Here is a 26,406-nt window from a genome sequence, read left to right as displayed (position 1 = left end):
TTCCCTGTCCAGCCAAGTTCTCAAGCTCTCCACACTTCCTGCCTTTGTCACCTTCTGCTGAGAGCCATAGCCAAATAGGAGTGACGCATGGAATTTTGGGGTTGAAAAGTGACCCTGCTCAGGGATTAGGGTGGCTCCGGGTTTAGGGTGGATCCTGCTGGGAATAGGGCGGCTCCAGAATTAGGGCATATCCTGCTGCCTCAGACGCCCGCTCTTTGGAGTTCCCGTGGAGTTCTCGCGGGGTTCTGAGGGAATTGGTGCGCGGAGCCGGGTAGAGGCAGTGTATTCCCGGGAAGTGAGAGTAGAGTGTCGGTGAGAGTCCGGGAATAAAGAGTTGCTGTTTGAATCTACAAGGCTTTGTGGTGGCTCGGTTATTTTGTGCCCAGCCAGACTGCGGCAACCTTCCACTCCCTCCTCCACCCTGTCAAGTGAGGCTTCAACACAGATCACCGCAGAGAACTCCACCGAGTTGCATCGGCAGCATTTGAGACCATTGGCTTCACCCTTCTTGAAACACACTTTTGTCTTGTAACAATGCAGTTCTCAATGTCACTTCCTCCACAAAGCATTAAGACACACTCCCTTGAATACACATTGCAGGTAAGATAGGGTTCCACTTGGTGTTATTCTCATAACACCTTGGACATCCACTTTATTGCACTTTTTTTTAAAAGAGAGAGAATTTTTTAATATTTATTTTTTAGTTTTCGGCAGACATAACATCTTTGTTTGTATGTGGTGCTGAGGATCGAACCCGGGGCCACACGCATGCCAGGCGAGCGCGCTACCACTTGAGCCACATCCCCAGCCCTGCACTTTTTTTAACAGTTCTTTTTAAAGTATTTATTTACTTATTTCATTTTAGTTGTAGATGGACAGTATGCCTTTATTTTATTTATTTTTATGTGGTGCTGAGGATCAAAACCAGTGCCTCACACATGCTAGGCAAGTGCTTTACCACTGAGCCACAAACCCAGCCCTTTATTGCACTTGTAACAAATATTTTGTGTGATTACACATTTGATTTCTGTTTGCTAGTAGAACAAAAGCTCCATTCAGGCAGGGCCTATTTCTTATTGCTTACTCTGATGCACTGTGGGAGGAATCCATCATTGGATGGATGAGGGAGAGGAGGGATTGGGGGGATAGGGGAAGTGGGTGAATGAGGATCTGTGGACCAGGAGAAAGACCTACGCTGGGTATAGAGGGGAATTATTTGTCTCTAGGGACACTAACCAAAATTCTGAAAACAAATAAATGCAATAAAAGTCAAGGATCAGGGACTGATGGAAAATTCCCTATTGAGGATGAGAAGAGGAAGTAGTTTTGAGTAGCCAAAATGGGTTCATCAATAACAAGCCTTCACTGGGTATCCACTGAGTACTAGGTACAGTGCTGGGTGCTGGGTGCTGGGCACACAAAGGCTAACTTTATTACAGTCTGGACCCCAAGTGACCTCACCAGCCTAAAATGTCCAGGGTCACCATTCTAAACCCAAGTGTGGGAAATTGAGGAAGATCTAGCCAAGTCAGCCAGCTAGAGAAATGTGAAGGGAAGATAGACCTGGTTGGGAAACTCATGGCTTGATTATGTCTGTCTCTAAAGGATACAGCATCAGTAGAGGAACACAAGTACATGGGTGTTACTTCTGTCTTCCAAGTGGTTGTGTCACCCAGCACACAGACAAGTACCCAGAGCATGCTTAATGCCTGTTCTTGTAACTGAACTAATGAGCAAAGTACACAAAATTTGGAGTGAACCATGTGGTTTTCAAGTCTTTCTGTACCCCTTACTGATTTGCCTTGGACAAATCAGCCACCCTATCTGAACTTCAGTTTCCCCATGTACAAAATGGAAATAATAATGCCCAATTTTCAAATGATGATGGGCTATCAACTCCACAGTCTAACAGATGTTGGATTCTATCATTAAGACACAGTCCCTGCTTTAAGTCATGTAGGAAGCACACTTTGTGGGAGGGGAAGGGCCCTGGTGATTGAACCCAGAGGCTCTACCACTGAGCTACATTCAGTCTTTTTTTATATTCGAGACAGAGTCTCACTAAACAGTCCAGGCGGCCTCCAATTTGCAGACCTCCTGCCTCAGGCTCCTGAGTAGCTGGGATTACAGGTATGCACCACTGTGCCCAGGTTACAAGGTAGCACTTTCAACACCAGCTGGTGGAGTTGTGAGGGACAATCATCTGACCCTGAATAAGGAAGTGGTCTTGAAGTGGGGAGCAGAGAACATTCCAGGCAGGTGAGCTTGGGGCATAGAGTTGGGAGATACACATGGTGCTCAGAGCTGCCCTCAGGCTGAGTGACCAGGATGTAGCACTTGGGAAGCCAAGGAGCTGAGGCCATTACTATGCCAGAGGCAGATCAGGTAGAGTGCAGCCTTGTGGGTCACAGCAAGGAGTCTACACACTTGGCACAAGTGATACTAAAGACCCTAAGGGCAATCAGATGTGCATTGAGGAATGTCCCCTTACTGCCATGCGAAGGACAGAGATATCAGCCTGGAGGCAGGATGGTCAGGCAAGGTGCTGTGGCCGTGGACATGGTGAGTGGGGAAAGGCAGCAGCCTTGGACTTGGGGCTTGAGGCCAGCAGACTGGCAGGCAGGAAGGAGGCACTTCTGCTCTCTCTCCTCTGGCTATGTGCTCAATGTGCTTCAGCATCATGGGATATCAGAAAGGGCCTATGTAGGCCCTGACAGAGGCTTACTCAGGTTTTAATTCAAATCCCCCATTTCTAGCTAGAAAAATGGGACCTTGGGCAAGGTTCATAATCCTTCTTTAAAATGGGGCAAAAATGCCTTTAAAAGGGTTAACAGGAGAATTAAATGACATGACTCTAAGTGACTGGAGGTAGGTGCCTGGCTCAGAGTAGGTATTTGGTAAATGTGGTTCAGAATGCTTGTCCTCCTTTTCTCCTAATCAAAATTCACCTTATAACTCCATGTATTAAATATTCATGGATCTTTATTACCATACCTGCCTGCCTTCCTGCCTTCCAGAAATATCCTCCAGAGTGTAAGCTCCAAATGGACAGAAGCCAGGCTGGGGATACAGCTCAGTTGGTAGAGTGCTTGCCTTGCATGCTCAAGGCCCTAGGTGAGCCAAGTCTATCTTATACATCACTGCAGTCCCATCACTAATACAGTACCTGGCCCCCACAGCAGATGCTCACTTAATTTCACAGAATTAATTGAGGACCTTCTCAGCACTCTTTGTTCTAAGAATATAATCATGAACAAGAAAAAGTATAGTTGTTTTAGTGGAGGAGACAAAAGCCCATAAGTGATTTCAGATAGTGACAATACACTAAAAAAGTACAAAGGATGACATGTTAGAAAGTGACCAGGTAGGTCATTTTACAAGCTAGTGATCAGAGAAGGTGACTGAATATTCCAGGCAGAGGGAACAGCTAACACAAAAGCTCTGAGGCAGGGACCAGCTTGAGATGATCAAGAAACTGAAAGCTTGTGTGGCCAGAGCACAAGTGACGAGAGAAAGAGACCTCCAAGACTAGAGAGGTGGACGAGAGCACCTCTTACAAAGCCACATGCTCTGTAAGACACAAGGAGAGACTGGATTTTATTCTAGGCCAGCTGGGAAACCATTGGAAGGACTTTAGCAAGAGATTCCCATCTGATGTACACTTCTGAAGGATCACTCTGGCTACCCTGTGATACATTGGGAGGGGAGGATGCAAGCAGGGAGCCCTGCGGGGTAGCAAGTTATTGCAGTGCTCAGATGAGAAGCTTACACAAGAGCACAGTGGTAAAAAAGTTACACAGGGGATACTCATGTGCTCTGTGACCATGTCCCCCTTCCCTTGGCGGCATGGAGGCCCTGCCCTTTTCTATCCTTCCTGCCAGCTCTGATGGCCAGGGGAGCAGGCATGTTGGTCATGTCCATCTGCCCCAGGAGCCTCTAAAGGATGGGCCAGGCTTGGTTCAGGTTGGTCTCTAGCTCTGTTCAGCTGCAGGTTGGATGTGGCCATGCTGAGCCTCCAAGGGCTGAATCAATGAGCCAGTGAAGGAAGATGAAGGAGCAGTGCCACCAATCTGCAGCCTTGTGTCTGAAAGCACGATGACATCAGCAACTGAAAGGGAAATGGGCAGGAGGAGGAAGCTGGGGCAGATGGCAGGTGGCTCTATGGAATGACAGACAAAACTACAGCAGCGGTTACAAGGAATCAGGGCAAAATAGGTTGGGCCATTGAGTCAGCTCCAAGGTGTGGGGTCACATATCTGCCAAAAGTGGCCCCTCCCAGGCAAGGACAGCATTGGTGGGCAGTGCAGGTACCACAGGGCCTGCCACCTGGCAGGTTTCCAGAGGGGTAGAAAAATCAGGATAGAGAAGGAAGTTTTGGGAAGGGCAAGAGAAATTACCTAATGCTCCAAAAACAGTGTGAAATAGGCTGGCAGGGGGAGGGGAGGGGACTATCTTTCCCTGAGGGCTCAGGCCCCAAAACTTCAGCTACAGGAGAATAAGGCTGTGGCCTAAATCAGGGCATTCTGCTGAGGAGGGTGGTGTCACAGACTAGCCACCCCCACCTCATATCCCACCTGCAGTGCAGTCCAGCAAGAGGCCAGCTGGCAGACAGGACAGGGCAGAGACAGCTGCGGAGCTCACCTTCAGCCCACTGTCACTTCTCAGATAGCCTCTCAATCCTGGGCAGCTGCTCAGGCCTTGCCACTCCAAACTACTCTCCTCCCAAACCTATATGACCCCTTGAGTGTCCCCATCACTCTTGAGAAAGAATTCAAGTTCCTGACCTGGCCACCCAAGTTCACATTGGTCCGGCCTCACGCAGCTGCATCTCTGCTTCCTTTGTGCCTATTCGACAAACCTGTTATCAAGCTCATCTAGTCTCTGGATATACTGTCCCTTCTCCGTGGGAGGTCCTCTTCAACTACCTCAGCCTCTAGGAACTTTCTAAACTCAGCATAGATCCTCATCCAAGAAGCCTTTCTAGAGCAATCCAGGCCTTGGCAGGCCCTGCAAGGGCTCTCTACCAGACTGCCTTGTCTCCTGGTGGCCAATCCTGCCAGTGGGCTCCTCTGCCCAATGTACCAGTCAGGGCGCTCTGCTTCCACTCAATTCCCTGCAGCCCAATTAGGTGATTCTCCTGCTGCTTTGTGCTGGTCACAGAGGACAAAGATGTAGTAGTGAGGTCCCTGCTGTCAAGGAGAGCCATGTGCTCACGAAGGCAGACCCACCACAGAAGCCACCCACCCCAAAAGGGCAGACCAGGAAGAAACAGCTCACACCCTCCAGGGCCCAGAAGAAAGACAGAAGGCCTCCTGGAGAAAGAGGAATCCAAGTGGGGCCTCAAAGGACTGAGTGGTGGAAGAACAGAAAAGGCATGTCACAGAGAGGAAAGAAGGAAGGAAGACTAAGGGCTGTATCCAGCAAAGCTAGGCTGAGTCCAAGACAAGAGGGGCCTGGGTGGAGGGCCAGGATACGAGCTGCACCTGCTCTGTGGGTGACGGATGCCAAGGGAGATTTTGAATCAGGAGAGTGACATGGCTCCCGAAGGTCAAGCCAATCCTACTCTTAATTGGCTCCGGCACCCAGCACCCTAAGGGTGATGCCCAGAAAGTGCACAAAGGAGGAGGTATATTTTGCCTGTTGGTACCTTGGGCCATGTCACACCTGCTGGCTGCCACATGGGGTGGGGAATCATATTGGAGAGGGGACCAGAGGGGAGTGAGGTCTGCACTTCTGCAGGGGGCCAGGGGAGGGGACATTGGAAGATCCTGCCCCATGCTTAACATTTTCTCACAGGTGACAGTGTGCTCTGACTAGACCAGGCCACAGAGCACATGGGTCTCAGATCTTCTGGAGCTGGGTAGAAAGGCAGTCTCAGGACGGTCGCTTTTCAGGGGTCATCAGCTGCTCCACCTCCCGCATGAATCGCAGACACATCTCTTCCTGCCAGGGCAGAGCCACGCACTGCACAGCCACAGGCAACCCCACACTATTCTTCATGGCCTGCAGGGGACACAGGTATCAGGATGGACAGCAAAGCAGAATCCCACTCCAGGCCCAGAAAGCATGTGCCCCACTAGAGAGGAGAGGCAGCAAGGCAGGCCGGCTTAGCCTGGGGGCTCGCTTAAAAACAGCTCTGAGGCTTCCCTCCTCAGCAGGCAGAGCTGGGGCAGGGAGTGGACTGAGGGCATGGGCAGGCCTCACCTTCTTCAGCACCTTGTCCCAGATATCCCCAAAGTAGCCCTTGTAATGTTCCATCTGGGCCTCGTCCTCAGCAGTCACTGTGGTGACAGGCACCACCCCCGCAGGAAAGTCCAGGCAGTTGTAGAGCACGGTGTAGCTGATGGCCCCTGGAACACATCACAGTGGCTGCAGCAGGCCCTGAGACTGGCAGAGCCAACTGTCCTTTCTAGGCCTTGATCACCCTCCCTGTGAAATAGCACCCTGCTTCCAGAGTCAGGGAAAAGCCCTCTCCCAGGATTGGTGTTTCAGTGCAAAGTCCAGGAGCCCTGCAAGATCCACAGATGCTTGCCCTGTGCCTTTGCCCAGGTAGTTTCCCTGCCTCGAACATCATTCCTATTTTCTTGGCTTATCTAGATCTCATCTAGATTCAAATACCATTTCCCAAAGTAGACTCTAACTAAACATCCCCAAGTTGAATAGTGCTTATGACAGGGAGCTCATTCCCTCCCAGAGCATCCCACATGACTCCCATCTCTCCAGCCAGCCAGCCTCCCCCAAGAGCGGAGTGCTCCCCCAGTATTGGGGTCCTCCCTCAATGCTCCTCCTGTACTTCCAGTAGCTCCACAGGGCTCAGGGCTGAATCCATAGAAAAGAAGGGGCAGGTGGAGTGTGAGGAGAGCAGGTGGGGCAGCAGGCCTCACCTGTGGCCCTGCCTGCGGCATTCAAGTTCAGAGCAGGACCCAGCATGGGGGTTAGCAGAACATCCAGGTCCAGTGCTTTCCATTGAGCAATCACAGAATTGCGGTACACCTGAGGGAATGCCAGCACACCAGGGAGGTGCTCAGACCAGGACAGTTCAACACAGGGACAGTGGCTGGGGTCTGGTCCCAGCACCTGCAGCTGGATCTGAGCTGAGCCAGGAAGAGGTCCACAGGCAGGCAGCAAAGCTTCGTGGGAACACTGTTGTTTCCACCTCCACCTCCTGCCCAAACTATAGACACTTCCTGCTGAGGTGAAGCCATGTCCTGCATAGCCACAGGCAGCTCCAAAGGGGCAAAGAACAGGAGTCCTATGCTGACCCAGCCCCATGGGACCTGGGCAGATGAGCATCAGAGAGCAGGGCCCAACGTGCAGGATGGAGGTAGGGGGCGGGGATGACAGGTCTCTCCAGGAGACCAGTGGGAGCAGTGGCTAGAAGACCCTGCTGCAGGTGCCCTGAACAACTCCACCCTCCCCTGCCACCTACTGTAGAGTAAGGGCTCAGGCCTCACCTCAATCTTATGCTGCAGTTCCCAGAGCTTTCCAGCCGACCTGGGCAGAGAGAGTGAAGTCACCAGCCAGCATGGCCACAGCCAGGATCACCTAGTGACTCCACAGCAGAGCCAGCCCTAGACCAGGACTGATTTCTTACTATCCTCAGGATCCCGGAGAGGCCAGGGCTGTCAAAGGTCCTAAGTGTTACAGGTGAGAGGAGTGAGTCCACAGGACACCAGGGCTGGAAATGGGGTCATTTGTGCCCTGCTTTTCCAGTCTGAGCCACTAAGGAGAAGATGGGACCCCATGCATCCATTCATTTCAGATCTCTAACAGCATTTCACCTGGTTCCCCAGTGTCCAGCACCCCATGTGTCACCCAGGGCCAACTCCTTCTGATCCCTGTGCCCCCGCCAGGTCCATCTTTTCTAGTTCTCTCCTCTGTTCCCTCCTTGCTTTTGCTCTCCAGCCAGATCTGGACCCTATGCTTCAAGGTCCCCCTGGGGTCACACAGGTTGCCCCGTGCCTATCCAATTCCATCCCAGAAGTTACTTCCAGTTGTCAGAAACCACCTGGACTCAGATCTGGGTCAGGGAAAGATAGGGGCAGACATCTAGCATGGAAATGTTCTCACCGAGGCCTCATGCTGCTGAGAAAGGATGCCATCCGTGGGAACTGTACAGGAACACACACAGGGTCAATGACTAAGCTTGGGGTAATGGGTGGCCACCATGCCACCCACTCCATACCTTCCCCAGGCCCAGGTCACACCCCTTTAGACAAGAAGGTTGGAGAGGATGGGGAGGAGAGCAATTGGGGTGGAGAGAAGTACAGCAATGCCTGCCCAGAAAGGCCAAGGGAAGGCTGGGAAGAGCCAGAGACCACAGGGCATCACAGGATGGGCGACCCCAGAGCTTCCCTTGACCCTCAGCCCCTCACACTCTTTGTACCCTCACCAGAGGCTTCAGCAGGAAGGCCAGCAGTCCTCTAAGCCAGCTGGGCAGCTTCAGAACTAAGATCAGGTCCCCCAAGCAGGGGTCCACAAAATCACCTTTGCTGGGAGATAAAAGGCAGAGTCTTGGTGCTCCCACCCTAGTATCCCTCCTGGCCTGCTCCTCACTGACTGTGCCCTGTTCTCTACCCTTCCCCCATCTCTCCTTATCAGACTCCAGTAACTAATGGTCTCCAATCCCTTTGACTGCCTCCTTCCAATCCATGCTCATCTATATTCCCATCCTCCTGCCATAATCCCATCCTGAACTCTAATCTTCCCCAGACAGACAAGGAAGCCCCCTGCCCACTTTCTACTGGACAGCCAGCTCTGCTCAGGGGCTGCAGATGCACAATTCTGCCTCCCATCAGGCTGGCACCTTTCCAAACTCTCCCTGGAAAAGTGTCTCCAGGCTCAACTTGCACAGCTGGAGGGACAGCAAGGTCCCTTCCCAGAGGCCCAGGCCTTCTTCGTGTGCAGCTGAGTTAGGTCTTGCTATCCCTGGGCTGGGCATTTATTTGATTCCACCACAGACCCTGAAGCCCATCAGTACTCACAAGTTTTGGAGGAAGCTGTGGCCACCATCACTGAACAGCCCACCTGATGACAGGGTCTCCAGAGCATAGGGGATGTTGCTTGGCAAGAAGGGAACCAGCTGCAGGGATTGAGGGCCCCAGACTTAACAACCCTTGGCTCCCATGACTCCACCTGCTGTCCCAGGGACCCTGAGGATAGGCTGTAACCATTCTGCCACATGGTAGCGCTCACAAGAGCCATAAAGGATGCTTTACTGGCCCATGAAAACTCCCCGTAAAAATGTCCCTCATGAGAGAATTCTGGAGTCGTAGAATTCTCCCAGTGTTACCATTTCAGGGCCCCAGAAACCTCTGGATGGCTGTGTACCTTGTCTAGGGTTAAGAACCCCACTGCCCACCGCCAAACCAAATGCAGCGCTCACACATTACCCAGCGCTGGCTGAATTCTCATGATCTTCTCTCTTCAATAATTCCGCCCTGCCATCTACATACTGATCCCATAGGGTGACAGTCATCATCCTCAATAATTAAACAATCAAGAGGTTGGGGGCCTGGGAGGGAATGGCCGTGAGAACCAGGAAGACTGCCTTGGAGGAAAGGAGATGCCAGGACTGTGGGTTCCTATAGTCACACCGTGTGGCCAGCAGCTTCAAGGCTCTGCTTAGTCTCCAGTAGGGCCCGCTTCATGGCTGGGCTGGGCATGGTGTAGTTGTCGGTCTCATAGTAACCCACACGCAGGGGCCGGGAGCTTGTGTAGACCTGGGAGCAAACATAGAGGGCACGGTCAGGGCAGGAGCAGAACAGGAGAGGACAGCCTGAGCAGAGTTCCTGGAAGCCAGAGAGGCTACTCAGCCCCAGACACAGCTATAAAGCTACAGCCTGGATCCCTCTGGCACTGTTTCCCCTGAAAACAGATCATCAGCAAGGTCAGTCCCTTCCACATATGACCTTTTCATAAAACACCTTCACAATGACTTGGTGGCAGACAGAGCAGGTATGAGGATTCCCATTGGCCATATGAGGAAACTGAGGCTTGAGGTTTATCTAGAGTCTGAGGCCCAGAGTTGGACTGGGACTTGCCTAAGGTCACCCAATGCAGAGATAAGATTAGGCCCATATTCAGGCATTCTGTCTCCTGAGCCAATATGCTCCACTACCTTGCCCTGTCCCCTTGATAAACTTTCCAATCAATGAGGGACCTCTTCTCCTCTTCTCCCTCTGTCCCTCCCTCCCCATCTCTCTCTTTTTTTTTTTTTTTCCTTTTTTGATACTGGGGATTGAACCAAGGGGTACTCTATCACTAAGTTACACCCCCCAGAACTTTTATTTTTATTTTTTATTTTGACAGGATCTCACTAAGTTATCCCAAAACTGGCCTCAAACTTTTGATCCTCCTCTCTGGGCCTCCTGATTTGCTGGGATTGTAGAAATGTATCATCAAGACCAGCATCCTATTGATCCTTGAACAGTCTTCATCAGCTCTTCAGTAAAAAGCATCAAATGACATTTACACCCCACGATTCTGAACCTCTTATCTCAAGGTCCTCAGCCTGCTGTTCCCAAGTCCTCAACAATTAGATCATGATCCTTACCTAATCACAGCCAACATGCATGTTGGAAGACCTGCCTAATCCAGACTCCCCAATCCACCCTCTGGGGCACAGCTCAGGCTGTTGAGGCAGGGTTCCACCACTTCAGAAAGTAATGAGCTCGTTTGATCAATGGGGCTGTCTTAGTGATATCCTGGGGAGCAGGAACTCTACACTACCCACAGCTTGCTCACCCTAGGTGACAAGCATGCTATTTTCTGGGGATTTAGACAGGACTATTATAAGTAAGGCTGCTATTTACTGAGAATAAAATACAACCTAGGTACAAGAGTTCTCTGGCTGAGAAAAAGGTCCTGACTGGTCCTCTGACACCAGCAGAGGTTGAAAGCCTGAAGGTTTCCAAATGCAGACAAGAGCGCCACCTTGTGTCTATCTATGGAGTAGCAGTTGACCCTGCCCTCAGATCTGGGGACAGTTTTCCTGGGACAGGGCCTGGGAGACCTGCCCACAATGACTAGGTTCAGAAATTCACCCCCTTTCCCCCTTTTCCACCCAACTCACCTCCTCCCTGAAGGGCACTGGGGGTACAGTGGGGTCCAAGCGGAACATGTCTTCACATAGCAGGGCTCTCAGGCATAGCGCCAGGCTCTCCACATCCCGTGCCATGGGGCCCACTGAGAGTTGCACTGTGGGGCAAGGAGGGGAGGGGAGGGAAGAGAGGTCATCCAGCCCCAATAGGCTCTGGGGCTGGCAAGCATGAGTTGGACTATGGCCCAAGAGTTGAGCAAGACAAGGTCAGAACTCAATCTAGAGGGCCTGGTAGCCAGACACTGCCCCCCAGAGAAAGAGGGACAGAGGTGGATCAGGCTGACCCCCACCCTCCTCCAGGGACTGAAGGAACCAGACCTCACCTGCCACCTGTCCATAGACACAGCCCTTCAGACCACTCTTGCTGAATAAGAAACACAAATGTTGGAAATAGAAAATGGCTACCCTTTGCCCACCCTCAAGCCCAAGCAACATCTCTAAATTCCTAGCACAGGAAACTAGGAACCACATATGACTGTGATGGTAATACTCCTCCCAGCAAAAACCTGGTGAATGAATCCTTGCCTGGAGCCCAGAGATGTGATTAGTTAGGCCAAGGTCAAATAGCAAGGGGCCCAGAAGCTTCCAGAAGCTTCACCATACCTGAGGCGGTTCCCAGTAGGCTTGAGGCCACAGATTCCACAGAAGGCAGAAGGGAAACGGATGCTTCCCCCGATGTCAGTGCCTAAGCCCAGGGGAGAGCCTCCGGACCCAATGAGGGCCCCCTCACCCCCTGAGGAGCCACCTGGGCTCTTGGAGGATTTCCATGGGTTCAGGGTCTGGCCAAAGAGGGGGTTACTGCAGTCATAGCTGGAGGAAACAGAACAGGTCAGCCTGGGTCATGCTGGCACTGGTGTCCCTGCCCACCCCACCTCACCTTACTGAGGCCCAACCCCTGAGACCCAACCTGAACATGGACTGGGGGATGTTGGTGTGCACAAAGGGCACAGCACCCTGCAGCTTCAGCACCTGCACCACCACGCTGTCACACTCCGCTGGCACTCCCTCATTCAAGCTCAAGCCCAGTGTAGAGTCATGGCCCTGGAGGAAGCACAAGCACCAAGAGGACAATGCAGATGAGTCAGGAGCCCCTCTGCAGCCCACAGTCCCCTCCACCACTGTCATACTTGCTGAGGCCAGGCATATCCATGGTCCTCTCTCAAGGCCTATGGACTTGATATTTCCTCTGAGGGACCCAAATGACCCAGGACACAGAATTGGCTACAGGGACAGAGGGGAACAGATATCACAGTAGGGTGTACCTTGTAGCTGAAGCACTCCTTGAGGCTCAGGGGGACACCATAGAGCAGGCCATGCCGTGGAGCCTGGGACAGCTGAGTCTCACAGTCAGCCAGATAGGAAGTCACACAATTGATCCCTTTGTTCACTTCCCAGGCCTGAAGAGGAGAGAAATGGAAACAAAGTAAAGTGAAATGGTATTTTTTTTTAATTGTGGTAAAATGTGCATCATATAAAATTGGTCTTTTCAAATATACCCAGGGAAAGGGTAATCAGCAAACTGGCCCACAGCCAGGAACACCTAGTGCCCACCATCCACCTAGCTGGGGACATTTGGCCCCAGCCTCATCCTATCTCCAGCTTTCAACTTCATGACACAGAAAGAGAGGAGAAAGAGAGAGAAGACAAAAAGAAAGAGAAGACAGAGACGGGGGTGGAGAGGGAGAACCTCCAGGGCCAGGACACTTGGGGGAGCAAGATACAGTCCTCAAATATTCCCCAACAAGAGATGAGTTGAGAGAAAGATGACCACTGGCCTCTGCTCCCGTTCCTCTAAGCCAATCTCTGCCCAGCGAGGCAGATGAGAACCAGACAGGGGCAGACCTCCACATCAGGTCACCTGAGGGTCAACTGTGGAGCTGGCTAAACTCAGGCCCCAGCCCAACACTGTCTCCTCTACCCCATGCCTGGCCCATACCTGGCCCAGCCCAACCTCCCCTTTCCCAAGGCCTCTTGTTTCTGATAATCAAGGCACATGGAAGTGACTGGCTGCAGTGAAGGATGATGACAGAAAGGAATGATTGTGGAGGTCTATCTAGAGTCCCCAACCACAGACTCAGGGGCCAAGAGGAAAGGCTAGGGGAGAGCCCTGTACAGCCTTCAGTGCCTCCTCTGGTTCCTGTGAGACCCCCCCCCTGTGGGGGGGGCAGGTTGTGCTGCCACACCCAGGACTGTGTAACATCTATCCCCAGGCCACCCAAGGCAAGAAGGGAGGAGCCCATCATTTGTAATTAAAACTCTCTCTTCTAGTGACAAGGAAGAGTAAAGGCCTTTCAGGGTCCTTGTTAGGGAAAAGCATCACCATCTGCTGAGATTCTATCAGTGACACCTGCCACCCATGCTCTCTCATCCTCTCTCAGCTGAGTACCTGTCATATCACCCCTCTCCTAATATGCAGGCCCCATCTGCTTAGCGGTCATACTATCACACACAAGTCACACTCGTAATGCAAAATTTATCCTTCATTTCTTTTTTGCACATATTTCTTGAGTACTTTCTGTGTGTTCAGTACTAAGGTTCAAAGACAAATAAGGCAAACTGTCCACAAAGAGCCCACATGGGCATGGAAAAGGAAGAAGACAGGCCTGCTGTGGACAGAGAGCATGCAGAGGGCTGGCAGGGCAGGGGGCAGGGGCCAGGTGAGCATGGAGGCATCCTGCTCAGAGCCCTAAAGGCTCAGCCAGGGCAATGAATATCCCTCCTTCAGTAGCCTGTTGGAGGCCAAGCCCAGGGACAAAGCAAAGGGAAAGCCAGTGGAGAGCATGGCAGGTCCTAAGCTCTGACACTCTAATGCCCTGAACTCCTGACCACCAAGGACTGCAGAGCCGAAAGGGCACCTGGCCAGGAGGCTGCTGCTGGTGAGTGTAGTGAAGGCCAGGGTGGCTGAAGGACGATAAAGATAAGGGAGGAACTGAAGAGAAACAGAAGATAGAACAGACCAGACTTGGTGACCAAAGAGTGGAGGCGTAAGGGACAGAAAAGTCTGGGCTGAAAGCCAGTTTTCTAGATAAAACAACATGTTCAGTGTCTTCCCCCACATGTACGTGCACACTCACGCACACACAGAGCTCTCTGGCCTCTTCCCTCCCTGGTAGTCCCTGGCACTCTGGTCCCACCCTTGCCCTCAGCAGGATCATTCTAGGCCAGGTTTTCCTCACACACCTTACAGAGAAAGGGAGGAAGAGTGAGCAGAATATCGGGGCTGGAGGGCAGCAACCTTACCTTTCCCACATAGGTGAAGAGCGCAGCTTCAGGGGACAGCTCTCCACTCTGTAACTTCTGCACCAGTTGAGGCAAAGGCAGGGCCAGCAGCGCCTCTGAGTCCAGGTCAGGGTTCTATGAGAGACACACTCAGATCAGTCCCCTCTTCCCAAAGGCCCCTGAGCCTGCAGCAGATTCCTGTGGCCCAGGCCCCTGAGCCCCCACATACTCCAGAAGCTCAGTTCCACATGCCAATCCACAACAGACATGCCCAGACACAGTTCTGACACCAGGGCCAGGACCTGGCCTGGGCAAGCCCTTTCCACCTTTGGGCAATGAATATCCCTCCTTCAATAGCCTGTTGGAGGCCAAGCCCAGCAGTTGCACCAACCAATCACCATTGTAGGCCTACTTCCCCCAGGCACCACACCGATCCTTGGGTTTTGTTTTTGTTTGAGACAGTGTCTCAATAAATTGCCAAGACTGGCCTGGAACTTGCTATCCTCCTGCCTCAACTTCCTGAATAACTAGGATTACAGGAGTATGCTACCACCCCTGGCTGTGTTCCACGTTTTGATTAAATGTTACTACCACTAGTGGGGCGTGGTGGTTCACGCTTGAATCCCAGCGACTCTGAGGCAGAGGCAGATGGATTGCAAGTTCAAAGCCAGCCTCAGCAACTTCCTGAGGCTCTAAGCAACTTAGCAAGACCCTGTCTCAAAATAAAATATAAAAACCAGCTGGGGATGTGGCTCAGTGGTTAAGCACCACTGGCTTCAATCCCTGGTACCAAAAAAAAAAAAAAAAAAAAAAAAGTTACTACCACTCCCATTGTGCAGATAAAGAAACAGGCTCAGAGAGGAAGTACCTGGCCTAGGACCATAAAGGTAAATGGCTGTACTTTGCCTACTTAGCACAAGCTGCTCATTGGCTATCCACCTGCATTTGATCACCCAACCCCTGCAAGGGAGGGCAAGAACAAGACTCCTTCAGAGGGGCTGGAGACTACACCTGAAAGAAAGGATTTATACTTTCATTCCACCAGCTCATGAGGTGTCACCTTTGTACCAGTGCCATGGCAGGCATGGGGATTAGGCAGTGAATGAAAAGCTGTGCCCACGTGAGCTTACACAAGGCAGAGATAGAGAGCAGGGAATTAATAGGTAAACAAACAAGAATTTGACCTGGAGATAAAGAAAATAAAACAGGGTGTGGTAAGGGGAGCACATGGGTGGAAGGGACTGCACGTGGGAGGAAGGGACTGCTCTCCACGGTTCCAGATCTCTGGGGTCAGCCCTTCCCACAAACACCCACCTGCTTCCATCCTCAAGGGTATTAGACCAATTAGCAGGCACAATTAGTCACAGCCCCAACTGTTCACCTGGCTCCCTATTATTTCTGCCAAGTCACCAGAGACCTCCTTGACTTTACTTCACATCTCCATGAGGCATCCTCATCAATTCTTCCTGAAGATCGATAGTTCACTTCCCTGGTTTCCCTCCTGCCTCTTCACTACTTCCTCTGTCATTCATTGATTTAGTCAGTCAACAAACATATTCTGAGCACCTACTATGTGAAGGGCTATGAATTTAGAAGGAACCAGGAAGACCCAGAAAATAAAAAGCTAAGTCACAGACAGGTCATGGCAAATGTGAGACAGCAGATCCACAAGCGCTGTGGCGGGAATTAGAAGACTGACTTAGATGGGCCAGGCTGGCCTATTTGAAGAGGCAGTACTCCAGCCACAACCTGGAAGATGAGAAGGAACCAGATTCAGGAAATACAAGCTCCTGGAGGCTTCTCCAGGGTTCATCTTCCCTTTCATGTGCTAGGAGCTGGACTCCCTGGCTACCACTCCACCTCCACAAATGCCCCTGACTCTCTCCAGTCCTCTGCCTGCCCCACAGCCTCAGGATCCTTCACTCAGTCCCATCCAAGTGGGCCTGAACCCACTCATGGGGCTACTCTTGTCCCACTGCTCCATGTCCTTCCCTCTGAGCTCATCACCCCCCACACACTTTCAGCAGACCTGGACCCTCACTCAGGCAAGTGCACCATCATCCCTTTAGTTATTCAGGGGAACACCCAGTCATTCAAGAATCTCCCTCTCCCTCCTACCCACATCCAACCCGTCACCAAATTCTGGAAAAACCGGCTACCTCTATCCCTCCACCAAGACGCTTACCTACATTCATCTTTTTCTCCTGGGTCACACAGGGAACCTAACGCTGCCCTGCCCAAGCCCTGTCCCTCTGGCCCGCCCTTCCTTCTAGGACCAGACAAGTGCCAAACTCAATCTGGCCGCATGTTCCAGAAGGAACTTACAAGCCATGGTCCTGTCAGACTCCTCTGTACCCTAAACGCACCACACCTCCACAACTGAACACCTTCCACCCCCATTGACCATGGCCATTATACCTAATGTCCTCAGGAGTCCTTCCCTGAATTTGTTTTTTTTTTTTTTTTTTTTTTTTTTAAAGAGAGAGGGAGAGAAAGAAAGAAAGAGAGAGAGAGAGAGAATTTTAATATTTATTTTTTAGTTATCGGCGGACACAACATCTTTGTTGGTATGTGGTGCTGAGAATCGAACCCGGGCCGCACGCACGCCAGGCGAGCGCGCTACTGCTTGAGCCACATCCCCAGCCCCCTTCCCTGAATTTGTTAAACAGATATACTTACTTGGTTTGCCTTTGGTGGGGCGGAGGGGGAGTACCAGAGATTGAACCCAGAGGCCCTTAACCACTGAGCCACATCCCAGCCCTTCGTATTTTTATTTTGAGACAGGGTCTCACTAAGTTGCTAAGGCTGGCCTCAAACTTTCAATCTTCCTGTTTTAGCCTCTCAGGAAGGGGAGATTACAAGCATGTGCCACTAAACCCAGCCTTAGTATGCTCTTTTTAAAAAATATTTTGTTGATGGACCTTTATTTTTTTATTTTAATGTGGTGGTGCTGAGACTTGAACCCAGTGCCTCACAATATGCTAGGCAAGTGCTCTACAACTGAGCTACAATCCCAGCACTTGGTATGCCCCCCCCCCCCCCCGCTTTGTGTGTGTGTGTGTGTGTGTGTGTGTGGTGCTGGGGATTGAACCCAAGGCCTTGTGCATATGAGGCAAGCACTCTACCAACTGAGGTATATCTCCAGTCCCCTTGGTATGTTTTTTAATACAGAAAACTAGAGTAGAAAAAAGTGGGTCACTGATCTCTACGCAAATACACCAGATAACCCTTGTTGAGTTGTTTTTGTTTGTTTGTTTGTTTGTTTTTAGGCACATAAAATGAAAAGTGATCATTCACACACATACCCCTCCACCCTACACAGTCCCTCTACTGAAAAGGAAACTATTCTTAATAGTTTCTAATGAACTTTTACAGGGGAAGAAAAAAAAAGTTTATGAGGGACTGGAGTTGTGGCTCAGTGGTAGAGCACTTGCCTAGCATGTGTGAGGCCCTGGGTTCAAGTCTCAGTACTGCATATAAATAAAATAAAGGTCCATTTACAACTAAAATAAATAAATTGCACATATTGGTGCATTGAGGGTGCACCAATATGTGCTCATATCAATATATATATATCAATATATATTTTTTAAAGAGAGAATTTTTAAAATATTTATTTATTTATTTTAGTTTCCAGTGGACACAACATCTTTATTTTATTTTTATATGGTGCTGAGGATCGAACCAAGCGTCCCGCGCATGCAAGGCGAGCGCGCTGCCGCTTGAGCCACATCCCCAGCCCAAATATATATATTTTTAAAAGTTTATGAGGGGGCTGGGGCTGTGGCTCAAGCGGTAGCGCGCTCGCCTGGCATGCGGGCGGCCCGGGTTCGATCCTCAGCACCACATACCAACAAAGATGTTGTGTCCGCCGAGAACTAAAAAATAAATATTAAAAAATTTAAAAAAAAATAAAAAATAAAAAAATAAAAGTTTATGAAATACCTACAACATATATAGCTACTTACATTTATTCTTTTTATACAAAATGATCACACTATACAGAGTACTACATTCTGCCTCTCTCATCTCACAATGGAAACAGAAAATGTGGGGGTTTTCTGATTATAAAAATATGTGCTCATTGTTTTTAAGAAAATACCTAATATGGGGAAGAAGTTAAGATCAGCAGAGAGCCCACCACCCCGGGATAATTACCACCTGCTGTCTGCTGGCTGTCTCCTCCCACCTTGTCACCAAGTGCCCACAGAGACAGCTGCAAGGTATCAGCCACACCATCCCCGCATTTTAATTCTTTCCTAGGTTTCTTCCTGTTGACAATTGATGATACAGTTGCTAACAGCTATTTTTAAGTCTTCAACTAATATTAGGCAGGCAAGACATTCTTTCACAAGACACCAAAGTAAGCCTGCGCCTCCAGAAGGCCCATCTGAACATGGGGAAACTCATTTTGTGTGGAGAACGCAGGGATGTATACTGATGTCCTCACTGGGTGGCCACCCTGCGTGGGAACTTTTCAAGAGGGGGCTACCTTACCTATCTTTTAAGCACTGCCTCTCCTCAGCTTCGTTGTCTCCTGAACCACCTATTGTCCTAATTTCAGGTCTCCTGGATTGCCTTCCCTGTCACTTTTCTTTTCCCTCCTGGTTTTTATTGTTTTTGTTCTATTTCAAGATATTTCCTAAATAAATTAAATTAAAAGGAAAAGGGGCTGGGATGAGAGTTTAATTTTTTTTTTTTAAAAAGACATCTCTCCATTTGATCATGTTTGCCACTAATCTCAATGGTAATCATATTCTCCTTCAACTCACCTACTGAATTATCTCAAAGTTCTGTGTAAGGCAGACTTGGAGAAAGCCAGGAGATGGAACCAGAGGTGGGATCCAGTTGAAAGGAAGTGGCATTGATAGGACCAGTGGGTCTCTGCTAAGTGGGTGGGTATATAAGATGGAAAAGGCATTGAGGGTGCACCAAAAGCATGGGTTCGAAGGCACAGTGTCCTGTGGTGCCTGTCCCAGCCTTAGCAATGGTCTCCCTTCAGTCTAGAAAGCCTATCAAACTCACTCAAGGGTCAGATGGGAAAAACGGGTGAATGGTTGTTTTGAGTAAACCTCCATGGTCAACAGAGTTATCAAAAACACAACTTTCTCTAGAGTTGCTCTGAAGAGGTGAACCATTTTGTGATGACTCAGAGATACATAGCACCCCCCACACCCAATCACACATACATCCAGTGTGTGTTCTCCTTGGTCCACAGCTAGCTAGCTTTGTCCATTATCTATCAGGGAGACGATACTACAAAAGTACTGTGTGTTCCCAGGGCTGCCTGGATCCTTCTTTTCTGAATGGCCCTTGCTCTTCAGAGCTGGGTTAAGAAAGTCCCAGAAGAAAGGCTGCTGAACAGCCTCTGGTCCTGCCTCCTTCATCTAAGGACCCAGAGCCTAGAAGAAGGGCACCACAGGGATGAGCAGAGGAAGGAATTGGTCCTAAGGCTGGTCCCTACCCCAAAGCCTACAAAGTTATTGGCTTCAAGACCCCACCCCTTAGCCAGTTAAATGGTGCACACCAATAGTCCCAGCTACTCAGGAAGCTAAGACAAAAGGATCACTCAAGGCCCATGAGTTCAAGATCAGCCTGGGTAACATAGTGAGACTACAGCTAAAAAAAAAAAAAAAAAAAAAAAAAAAAAAAAAAAAAAAAAAAAACTGGGGAGAGTGGCCTGTAATCCCAGTGGCTTGGGAGGTTGAGGCAGAAAGATCACAAATTCAAAGCTAGCTTCAGTAATTTAGAAAGAACCCTCAATTTAGTGAGACCCTGTCTCAAAATAAAATATAAAAAGGGCTGGAAATGTAGCTCAGTGGTAAAGTGCTCCTGAGTTCAATCCCTGGTACAAAAACAAAACACCCCTTTACTGATTGCTGAACCTCAGGGGCTCCCAGCTAGTAGTCCTTTCATTTCTGGTCATTAGAAACCCAAAAATGTAATTTCTCCTCCTGAAAGGGCCAAGCTTTGGTGTTAGAGGCTAGGTCTCCTGCTACAGGAAGGGTATAGAAACACCTCTTTGTATTTCAGATTCAAAATGTCTGTCCTGGAAGATTCTGTTCTTTAAAAAAATGATGCTGGGAAGTGGAAATGCAGAAAGAGTCATTCTTCTACCACCAACAACGCCCCTCCCCCCCAGCCCTGCCAGTCAAATGCATTCCTTTTGACTCTTAGGATTCCTTCCTGTGGGCAGGAACTGTGGGCAGATTCCTGCACCTGCTCGCTGCACTGAGCTAAGAGCTGGTAGAACTCAGCTGGCTTCACAGAAGGACAGGAGTGGAGCAGCCAAGGGTGGTCCAGAATGAACCAGGGATCATCAGGAGGACCCTATGTGAGGGGTATCTCCATTGCTCAGCCAAAGAAGAGACTAAGCAGTGAAGAACCCCTGATTAGGTAGTGATCAGTTGTCAACCAATACTGTTGGCATTTTGTCAACAACCAGTTTGGGTTGAACATCAGGGACTTCCCAATCTGGGAGAAGAGAACTCTAAAAACTGACTAATGACCAACCTAGATGCCCTTCAATATATACACACAATGGAACATTATTCGGCATTAAAAGAGAATAAAATCATGGCATTTGCAGGTAAATGAATGAAGTTGGAGAATATTATGCTAAGTGAAGCAAGCCAATCCCAAAAAAACCAAAGGCCAAATGTTTTTTTGTTTTGTTTTGTTTTTTGATATGAGGATCTTGACTCATAATAGTGATTGGTGGGGGAGCATGGAAGGAATGGAGGAACTTTAGATAGAGCAAAGGGGAGAGAGGGGAAAGGATGGGGCATGGGAGTAGGAATGATGGTGGAATGAGTTAGACATCATTACCCTAAGTACAAGACACGAATGGTGTGAAAATACTTTGTGTACAATCAGTGTCTTGAAAAATTGTCTATATATGGGCTGGGGATGTGGCTCAGCGGTAGCGCACTTGCCTGGCATGCGTGCGGCCCGGGTTCGATCCTCAGCACCACATACAAACAAAGATGTTGTGTCCGCCGAGAACCAAAAAATAAATATTAAAAAAAAAAGAAAAATTGTCTATATATAATATGAATTGAATCGCATTTTGCCATCATGTATAACAAATTAGATCTCCCAGGTGATGGGAACAGCAGGAGTCAGGAGGATGTACATTGATGGAAGGCAGAGAGGGAGTCATTGAAAATTGCCACTTAGCAGGTGGTCAGTTATAGCAAGTGATTTTTGAGTTGGGCAGAGCCTGAACTAGAACCTAGGTGCCCAGTGGAACTCTCCAGCTCCCTGCAGTGGGGAGGAGCAGGAGAGGGATTAGGGAAACTGGGCATCAGATACTAGGGTGTGGCCCTGAATCTGGGTAAAGTTTTGGCTGGCTGTAAATTTCAATTTACTTCACATCATTCCTGAGGCCAGAGCATATTTACTTATTGAAATAAAAATATATTTGGTTCCCAGGGCTGAGGTTGTGGCTCAGTGGCAGAGTGCTTGCCTAGCATGTGTGAGGCACTGGGTTCGATTCTCAGCACCACATATAAATGAATAAAATAAAGGTCCATTGACATATATATATAAAATGTATTTGGTTCCAAACTCCACTCATCAAGCTGGTTGAGAAGTCATCCATTAGTTTCATTTTTTTTTTGAGGGGGAGGGCACCAGGAATTGAACCCAGGGGTACTCAGCCACTGAGTCACATCCCCAGCCCTATTTTATATTTTATTTAGAGATAGGGTCTGAGTTGCTTAGTGCCTCGCTTTTGTTGAGGCTGGCTTTGGACTTTCGATCCTCCTGCCTCAGCCTCCTGAGCCCCTGAGATTACAGGCGTGTGCCCACTACCTGGGAGATCCCACAAACACCCAAGGTAAGTCTTCTTTCCCTCTGCATGTCAGAATATCTCCCAGAGGTCAGCATTTTGGTTTCTAAGTGGGACCAATTTTCATACACCTGGAGGAAAGTCCCTTTTCTAGATGCCATTCCTCTCCCCCAGTGTGCACCTCCCCTGCAGTCAAACACACACACTGAGATGATCCAGAAGTAGCACAGGGAGAAGCAAAGCTTATTGACAGATCATCCGGGGAAGGCTAGAACTAAACCTGCTGTTGGAAAGGGTTGTCAGGGGTTGGACAGCAGGAGCTGAGAAGACTTCCACTCTAGCTTTACCAACAATTCATTGTGCACTTGGGCAAGTCTCTTTCTGGCTTGCTCTGAAGATATTCATGCACAAACCAACAAGCTTGAACCTTAAACTCTGGATGCCTGGGCCAAGACTCCGTATACTGGCGTATAGTTGGTACTCACACTAGCGTTCTAACATTCAGATAGTCCGTATTCGAAATCCTTTGGCACCGAGCAAAGCTCCTCTTTGACCCGGTGTGGCGATGGACCTACACGACCCGACCTGTGCCTTTCGTTTCTTTCCTCCACCTCACCCAGCCCTACCTGGCTGGGAAAGAGAGAATGCCTGAAGAGAAGGCAGTCCTACACCTGCGTTGCCCGCCAGTCCTCCGCGCGTCCGGGAGGCTAAAAGTGCTAAAAGTGCTACCGGGGCTACCCCCGCGCCCTACCCACCCCCGCCCCGGCCTGGGCGGTCACCTGGAGCCGGAAGCGCTGCGCCGCCTTGTCCATGTTCTCCAGGCCCGCTCGCTGCCTCTGCCGCGCCCGGGCCGCGGCGCCCCGCGCCGACCGGCGCCCGGACCAGCGCAGGGCCACGGCCGCAGCCACGAAACAGCAGACCAGGGCAGCCCCGGAGGCTCCAGACAGCGCCGGCCACAATTCGTCCGGCACCATGATCTCCCGCCGCCGACTGATGCCGAGTGGAGGGAGACAGACGAGGAATCTGCCTGAGCAGCCGGACGGCTCCTCCGCAAAACCCGGCCTGGATCGCACGGGATTCTGCGCCCGCCCGAAGGAGGGGCGGGGCGCGGGCCCGCGGGGGAGTGCGCGGAGACACGGGCTGGCGACGCGCAAGGGTCAAGGTCAAATGGGGCTGCCGGCTGGGATCGCTCCGGGTGTCCTGGCACTTTAGGCCAGCCTGTGCTGCCAGCCGAGGGCATCCGCTCCACGTGGGCGCCCTCGGAAGAAGCACCAGTATAGCAGCAATTAGGCACCGCAGACTGTAATCAGGCCTCAGCCCGGGAAGACTCGATCCAGCCAGCGCTCAGTGGAACAGGCTGTCCAAGAAGATTGAGAGCAGCAACAGACTTGACTTTTGGGCCCCATCGACTTCATAAACTCCTCAGCAGCATCTTTCCTGGGAAAGCATGGAGGCCTTGCACCACAGGGCGCCCCCTTCTCCCCAACCTGGGGTGCTGAGGATGGAACCAGGGCCTCACACGTGCTAGGGTAGGCGCTCTATCGCTGAGCCACAGTCCCAGCGGCCCCGCCCCCACTCTTCTTGAGGGCCCAAAGTGTCCATCATTTGTACTTTTCCCCAGCCACTCCCTCCAGACTCTTCTCTGGATTACCCGGTCCCAGTCCTGGGCCCTCCTGGACTTCACACCCAGTAAACAGAAAGAATGAAGCAGGAATGGAGCCTGATGCCCCTTTCTTTCTTTTCTTTTTATTTTTTAGTTGGACACAATATCTTTTTTTTAAAGAGAATTATTTTTTAATATTTGTGGACACAACATCTTTATTTTATTTTTATGTGGTGCTGAGGATGGAACCCAGGGCCTCGCACATACCAGGCGAGCGCTCTACCGCTGAGCCACAACCCCAGCCTGTCTAGTGCCCTTTCTTGGGGGGGCATGCATTACACACACATATCCCCATTCCTGCCTACAATGTTCACACTGTGAAGTGGCACCCCCTTTCTCCACAGAAAGTATTAACTGGGCTTCTCCAGAAATCTTCACCATGGCTGATTTTAGGACAGTCAGCAAAAGAGTCTCTGCAAAAGAGTTCATTGTAGATAAACTTCCTATTTTCCTGTCGCCCTGTTTTACTTGTCCACTGGTTGAGATGATACCAGCACTCCAGGTGCTGGACACCCCCTTACTAATTTTTCACAAACATACACAGTATAGTAGTTTATAGAAATGTACAAACAAGCCCTCTGGCCTTGAACTGGGCTTCACAGAGATATCTACATTTTTAAGATAAGTTACCAACTGGGCTCCATTGTAACAACTAGCAGGGGGAGAAAAGAAAGGGGAGAAGAAAGGGGAGAAGAAGCTATCTCCTTCTCAGGTGTTGTCCTTGAAGGGTTAACTTGTCCAAAACAGTGAAAGAAAAAGCTGCTTTTATGTGAACTTCTGCAGACTGTGAACTTCTGAGCCTCTCTCCTTACATGCTGGGTATAAAACTGAAACTACCTGATTCAGGGGATTGATTGATTACAGCAAAAGCTGTGCCCTCTGAACCTGGCTGCAGCCAAATAAAACTGTTTCCTGCTATCTTTGGTGCCTTGCCTCGTTTGTCCCTACAATAACAGGACTTTGTGTGCTTTATCTCATTTGTCCTTCCAACAGCCCTACGGGAAAGGCATTTTTCTCATTTTACTGGTGAGGCAGCTGAGGACAAGAGGAGTTAAATAACTTCTGTGAATCACACTTGTGACTGAGTGGAGATTCAAATTCAGGTTTTATCCAAAGCTGGTGCTCTTAACCATCAAGCAGTACTACCATTGCTGCCCCTAGAAGTGAAGCACTGTGGGATGACATACAGGAAAGGGCTCTGTAGCTGGAAGCAATGATGGGGTGGTTCCTGGTTGTCTTTACTTCTCAAATCTGTGCCTTTATCTATAAAAGGAGGATGATTATAAAGCCTACCTAACAGAATTATTAGGGGTCTACAAGATTCTTTCACAATGATGACTAGCACATTGTAGTCCTTCCAAATGTTTTTGTTTGTTTAGTACTGGGGACTGAACTTGGGGTGCTTTACCACTGAGTTATATTCCCAGCCCCCTCCTTTTTTTTTTTTTTTTTTGGTAGTTGTAGATGGATAGAATGCCTTTATTTTAGTTGTTGTTGTTGTTGTTTTAATGTGGTGCTGAGGATCAAACCTAGTGCCTCACACATGCTAGGCAAGCGCTCTGCCACAGAGCTACAGCCACTGAGCTACAGCCCCTTTTATGTTTTGGTTTTTTTTTTTTAGTTGTCAATGGATCTTTTTATTTTATTTTATTTATATGCAGTGCTGAGGATCGAACCCAGGGCCTCACAAATGCCAGGCAAGTGCTCTACCACTTAGCCACAACTCCAGCCTCCTTTTTGTTTTTTTATTTTCAGATAGGGTCTCACTAAATTGCTGGGGGGTGGGGCTGGGGATGTGGCTCAAGCGGGTTTGATCCTCAGCACCACATACAAACAAAGATGTTGTGTCCTCTGAAAACTAAAAAATAATTATTTAAATAAATAAATAAATAAATTGCTGGGAGTCTCACTACTTGCTGAGGCTGGCCTTGAATTCGTGATGCTCTTGCATCAGCCTCTTGATCTGCTGGGATTACAGGCGTGTGCCACCATGCCCAGCACTATTTTTTTTAAGAGCAATTTTATGCCTACTTAAAGACAGATTGCCCTGTATGTAACAGCTAAGCACAAAAAAGTCATGAAAATATTCTTGGTTTTACAATGATAAATAAAAAGCATTAAATGACTCCATTTGCATCAGGGATACAATAATTTTTATGTTTTTATTTTTATTTTGTTGTGGCGGTGGTGGTTATTATTTTTTAAAAAACAATTACTTTTGTTTTTTTTTTTTAAAGAGAGAGAGAGAGAATTTTTAATATTTACTTTTTAGTTTTCGGCGGGCACAACATCTTTGTTGGTATGTGGTGCTGAGGATCGAACCCGGGTGGCACGCATGCCAGGCGAGCGCGCTACTGCTTGAGCCACATCCCCAACCCCGGTGGTGGTGGTTATTGCTAAAGCCTCAGAAAAAAATAACTTTCTGGAATATAAAGATGAGAGCTGGGTCTGGGGTTGTAGCTCAGTGGTAGAGTGCTTGCCTAGCATGTGTGAGACACTGTGTTGGTTCTCAGCACCACATAAAAATAAATAAAAGGTCCAACAACAACTAATAAAATATTTTTTAAAAAGATGATGAGAGCTGACTGAACATTCCATTAAAGGAGAAAGGGGGTATTTTAACAGAACCAC

At 49.5% G+C, this 26,406-nt stretch overlaps 1 protein-coding gene across 1 annotated transcript; it reads right to left on the bottom strand.

Moving 5' to 3' along the window:
- Positions 1 to 644: 644 nt before the first annotated feature.
- On the bottom strand, positions 645 to 23,196 carry Faah (fatty acid amide hydrolase). The gene is made up of 15 exons (XM_026397750.2): positions 22,892 to 23,196; positions 14,342 to 14,455; positions 12,364 to 12,498; positions 12,009 to 12,142; positions 11,705 to 11,911; positions 11,425 to 11,465; positions 11,075 to 11,199; positions 9,597 to 9,722; positions 8,985 to 9,082; positions 8,393 to 8,492; positions 8,071 to 8,111; positions 7,455 to 7,494; positions 6,885 to 6,993; positions 6,205 to 6,350; positions 645 to 6,003 (listed from the first exon to the last, which is right to left on the bottom strand). Exons 1-15 carry the CDS (start codon positions 23,084 to 23,086, stop codon positions 5,875 to 5,877), a joined length of 1,740 nt encoding a protein of 579 aa, XP_026253535.2. The 5' UTR covers positions 23,087 to 23,196; the 3' UTR covers positions 645 to 5,874.
- Between the last annotated feature and the right edge of the window lie 3,210 nt (positions 23,197 to 26,406).

Source organism: Urocitellus parryii, chromosome 11, assembly GCF_045843805.1.
Source record: "Urocitellus parryii isolate mUroPar1 chromosome 11, mUroPar1.hap1, whole genome shotgun sequence".
NCBI lineage: Eukaryota > Metazoa > Chordata > Mammalia > Rodentia > Sciuridae > Urocitellus > Urocitellus parryii.
Note: the sequence above shows the minus strand (reverse complement) of the source record. Positions and strands in the feature narration are given on the sequence as shown.